Source organism: Alexandromys fortis, unplaced genomic scaffold, assembly GCF_014885135.2.
Source record: "Alexandromys fortis isolate MF-2015 unplaced genomic scaffold, M_Fortis_MF-2015_v1.1 scaffold_29, whole genome shotgun sequence".
Lineage (NCBI taxonomy): Eukaryota > Metazoa > Chordata > Mammalia > Rodentia > Cricetidae > Alexandromys > Alexandromys fortis.
The window spans coordinates 3,643,838-3,649,156 of record NW_026067891.1 but is presented as its reverse complement, the minus strand read 5'-3'; the positions used below and the strand labels follow the sequence as shown (position 1 = coordinate 3,649,156).

The following is a 5,319-nucleotide window of genomic DNA, read 5'->3' as shown; positions in this document are numbered from 1 at the left end:
ATCTGAGTTTTACCTTGAGGTTATAAAAATTCCTTTATTATTGCCTAATCCTTACTATAAAAGGGAAGGTTCAAAAGCTGTCCTTTGCCACAGCCTTATAAGCCCGGACTCAGGCTGTGGTCTCAGCTAGCTGATAAGCTTTTTGTGCCACATGGAGATTTTTTTTTCATTTTTTTCCCCCTAGAATAAAGTTTGCTTCTGGTTTACTAGATTCGGTGGTCTGTCCCCATCCTTGTGTGACCCTCGTGGACCCAACACTTCCTGCTGCCTGTGGATCTGGATCTGGACCTCTCAACTACTCCAGGACCATGTCTGCCTGTGCACTGCCATGGTCTCCGCCATGATGACAATGGACTAAACCTCTGAAAAAGCATGACCCGGTTAAATGTTTTCCTTTATAAGAGTTGCTATGGTCACGGTGTCTCTTCACAGTAACAGAACGCCGACTAAGACAGTCACATTGACAAAACTAACCAGCACAATCCACCCCTTGTCAACTTGATGCACAAACAAGTCATTTAAGCCATAACTTCCCATTCCTTGTCTCCAAAGTCCCATCTGTTAAGATGATATCAAATAAGTCCAACTCCAAAAAGCCCCCAGACTCTCAACTATGAGATCCTATGAAATTAAAAAAAAGTTATAGATTTAATTTTTCTTATCCCTAATGGGAAGAACTGGGGCATAAAGAAAATCACGCCAGCTCTTCTTCCTCTTCCTCTTCTCTCTCTTCCCCTCTCCCCAGCCCCTGTCCTTCTCTCTCTGTGTCTCTCTCTTTCTGTTTGTGTGTCTGTCTCTCTGTGCCTCCCTCTGTCTCTCTATGTCTATCTCTCTGTCTTTCTGTATCTCTCTCTCTTCCCATGAGGTTTCTCTGAACTCTCTTTCTCCCCTCTCTTCCTCCCCCTCTCCCCATAAAGAAACCCTCCAGGTGAAAAAGAAAAAAGAAAATCACACCAAGGCAAAACTAAAATTCATTTGCGTAAATCCAAATCCCGTAGTTTCAATTTCTGACATATGGGACCCACGCACAATCCTCTGGGCTCCAAAGGGCTCGTGAAGTCCCACGTCTCTGTTTCCTTCAACATGGAGCTCCTCCCTTAGCCCAGCTCCATTCCACACCCGCAGTACTCTTTGACAGACAGCCCGTGGTCCTGGTATCTTCGATACGTGGAGTCTCTGCTGCAACTGAGGCTTTTTCTTCTAAAAGCAATGTATTTTCAGCATCCTTTGCAGGGATTCGACCCTGCCTCAAGGTGTCAAGCCTCAGCTGCTTTCCATCCCTCTTCAACCTTGCATTTTCATGCCCTCAAAACCAGGACCATCAGAACGATGCTTACAATATCACCAAGTTTGACCAGCTCAGCATGTAGCCTGGTCCCCTCGAGTCAGCTTCTGTGTGCTGAACCTGAGGAAACACGTTCCTACTATCCCAATGAAACATGGGAAATTTTACTTCAGTGGTGCTGTGCTCTGGACAATCACAGCTGTTTCTTCAGCCCCAGGAATGGATCTAAAGGCCCTTTGGATCTCTGCTCCCTTTTTGAAGAAATGTCTACAGGCAGCAAGTGATAATAGTGATGGCCTCTTGCAATCAGCCAAGAGAATCTGATGAAAATGATTTGTTCAGAGGATCGTGTTCCACCATTAAAAAGGAGACCTAACTCTGCTTAACCATGTCCACTCCGGCCCTCACTTCTATCTTATCAGTCAGGCGACCCTGGCACAGGTGCCAACGCTGAAGCATAAACAAAGTCATTAAGATGTCATCAAAGCATTTCCTGCCCGGTTCTGATGCTCAGGTTGTCTTTTTACTGCTGTTGGACATGTTAATGGTGTTTGAGAAAGCCAGGATTCACTCCAGCTGGGTCACATTTGTCCAGTTTAGATATAAACTCATCCTCTTGCCTAAGGGTGTGAAAACTGTCTGTCTTGCTTCCATCTGAGATATACCTCTGTGTCTCCAGAAACACTGTGCCATAGGCAATCTGAACACACCCACCACTTTTGGGGGTCTTACAGACACTTTGGTGGTGGTTCTCATTCGAGAAGACCTGGTGTTTCCGGGGCCAAGGTGAGTCGCCTGCTTGTCTCTAAGTCACTTCTGACAGCCCCTGTGGAGGAGACAGTGGGGTGTCCTGACCCTCCTATGCTGACAGGAGGGACTCTGTAGGGAGCCAGTTACTGGCAAATTCTCAGCCGAGGTCTAGAATTCTTTGGCATTTTTGTTTCGGCCACGAGATGGGTGGGACAGATTGTGTCTGTGGCAGAACTGGGGTCATTTTAATGGGACACTGTAAACTGTAAAGTGGGAGAGCCCTGAGTTTGGCAGCACTGCTGGCTTCTATTGACTGTGTGCCAGTGACATTGTCACAAGCTCCAAACCAGAAATGGCCACGGATGCTGGCTGATGGTGTCGCCTCGGGGGTACACTCACCCGATTGTGAAGGGCTGAGCTGGGGATGGGATCCAGGTGATCTCTGGGTTCCTGTCAAGAGTACTGTGGGGCTAGAACAGGGCGATACAGAGGCCCATCTTCTGAGCGCCATCTTGGTTGTAGGAAGGCTACACCAAGTCCAACCTATTCTTTCATGAGGACTAAGGGACTTTGATGGGGACATCCAAGGAGGTGAGCACAGTACCTGGTCCCTGTGGTGACTAAGACCCTGCATTTCTCAGAGCTCTACCCTCCCACCCCCTACCCTTCATCTCCCACCCCACCCCACCCCCTCCCCCACCAAAGATGTTCTTGCTGTTTTTCCTGGCTCTATCCTGCCTGGGAAGCCCTGTGCCCATGGCCTCTGATAAGTTCTGACGTCAGTAACTGCTTTGCATGAGAAACACTATCCAGACCCCCAACTGTTCACTCTTAAGGCTTAGCTGAGCATCGGATGGCAATATCTGGTCCAGGATAAGGGTGACAAGAGGCTGGCTCTTGTTCCCTGACTTGTTCACATTTTTAGTATCTGTCTCTAAAAGCAAGCCAGTGGGCATCGTGGGAGCCCACCGTAGCCAGAAGGGGAGGTGGCCATGGAAGATCAGCCTGAGAACCTACAGTTACAAGACGGGCTCCTGGGAGCACATCTGTGGGGGCTCCACCATCCATCCACAGTGGGTACTCACTGCTGCCCACTGCATCCAAAGGTGAGACACCCCTGGGGGCCCCTACTGGGTGTAGGATGTACAGTGGGCTACCCCAGACCAGTGGCCTCTGAGCCACCCAGGATCTGTCCTCCCGCAGGCAGGATGCCGACCCAGCCTTATACAGGATCGAAGTGGGGGAAATATTCATGTACAAGAAGCAGGAACTTCTGAACACCAGCAAGATCATCATCCACCCCGACTTCAACGTTTTTAATAAGAAGTTTGACTTGGCCCTGCTGAAGCCGACTAACCGCCTATCTAAGTACAGGCCAATCTCTCTGCCAAAAGAAAACTTGACTTTCAACTCAAATGACCAGTGCTGGCTGGCTGTGTGTGTGTGAGTGTGTGTGGGGGGGTGGCTTGTTGAAAACGGTAAACTGGAGCTTTAATGTAGAGAGACGGGGAGGGGGCATTGCACAATCTTTCCTTTCCTGTCCCTTCCCAGAGAGCTAGCTAGCAGTGTGGAAACAAATGGGTAAAAGCAAGGCTCTCCAATGTCCCAGCTGTTGCATTGGGTAGGCTTCTTGGCCTCCAATGAAATGCCCACAAAAATCGGGGGTATTTTCAGATCTCCTGGCTAGGAGATAGCCAAGGCAGAGTCAACCTGGGTTGCTCTGGCTTGAAGCCGTTGCCACCTTTTGGGGTGTCTGAGACCAAGTTTTCACCACTGGCTTCAGGGCATGGCCCTTGTCTCCTCCAGTTTCTCCAGGTCCACATGCTGTCACTGTGACTTTATCACTAAACTCTGCTGGGTTTCCATGTGTCTGTTCCCTTGTGTTCTCTCCTGTCTCTGAGAAAAGAACTCTTACAACGGGAGTTAGGGCTCATCCGAAATTCAGGGTAAGCTCACTAGGTAGGCTGCCTCAAATTTAAGACCCGCCTACCTCAAGGCTAGGATTAAAACCTGTGGCCAGGCAGTGGTGGCGCACGCCTTTAATCCCAGCACTAGGGAGGCAGAGGCAGGCGGATCTCTGGGAGTTCGAGGCCAGCCTGGTCTACAAGAGCTAGTTCCGGGACAGGCACCAAAGCTACAGAGAAACCCTGTCTCGAAAAACAAAACAAAACAAAAAACCTGTGCCACCCAGGATTTATCCCTACTGCCTGTACTGGCTTTTTGGGAACCTATTCTTTTTGGATGGATACCTTGCTCACTCTAGACATAGTAGGGAGGGCCTTGGACCTTCCCCAAAGCAATGTGCCTTACCCTCTATATGGAGTGGATGGGGTGGGGGGGTAAGTGGAGGGAATGGGAGGAGGGAAGGGAGTGGGAACTTGGATTGATATGTATAATGAAAAAAATAGTTTGTTTTCCTTTTTTTTTTAAAGAAAAAAAAAAAAAAAGAAGCCCAGTATCAGCTGGGCAGTGGTGCCGCATGGCTTTCACCCCAGCACTCTGGAGGCAGAGGCGGGCAGATCTCATCTTTTTTCTTTAAATCAAATACTATAAATCTTGTGTTTATGATAAAAACTAATATCTCTTTATTTCCCCCCACTTCATAAAACCTTTATGCAAATGTTTTGATTCCCCATCTTGGTAAAGTCTTAAAGGGCCAATCTCACCCTTTTCCTTCATTTTCTTTGTATTAAGTCTTTTGAAACTAGCCAACCACAAAAGACTGTAAGGTAGGACCCCAGCCAATGGGAAAAAGACATGGCCACCAGGTGGACTAGACTAAAACCCAAGTGCTCGTCTTGTCCTGTGTGCTCATATCGGTTGGCACGACAGTCTCTGTGACAGAGGGAAGCAGGGCATGCTGAGATGTGCCCACTGTTCCGGCTGGTTCTGACCCGCTGCAGCCTCTTCCTGGAACAACAGCGTGAAATTTACAACTCTGTAATTTTTACATAATATATAAAGTTTAGAAACAGCCAAGCGTGTTTCTACTCAGATACTTCGGGTGTTAAATGTACTAAAGTCAACTGAAAATAGTTGCATACAAAGCATTTAAAGTTGTCCCCACAGACCGATCTTTAAATAGACCCTGACTTTAAGATGTTTCCTAAGTGGCTGAAAACCTGAAACACAGACATCAGAAAACATAACAGAACTCTTATGAATATAACATACAATCTTGTTTTTTCTTTTAAATTTTTTCCGGTTTTTCTTTTTCTTTTCTTTTCTTTTCCTTTCCTTTTTTTTTTTTTTTTTTTTTTTTTTTTTTTTTTTTTTTTTTTTTT

The 5,319-nt window shown here is 47.2% G+C and overlaps 1 protein-coding gene across 1 annotated transcript; it reads left to right on the top strand.

The window, feature by feature from the left end:
* The first annotated feature begins 2,740 nt into the window (after positions 1-2,740).
* LOC126497790 (serine protease 28-like) lies at positions 2,741-3,482 on the top strand. The gene is given in 3 exon segments (XM_050135965.1): positions 2,741-2,813; positions 2,961-3,141; positions 3,239-3,482. Coding segments are annotated over 3 exon segments (498 nt in total).
* Positions 3,483-5,319: the final 1,837 nt, after the last annotated feature.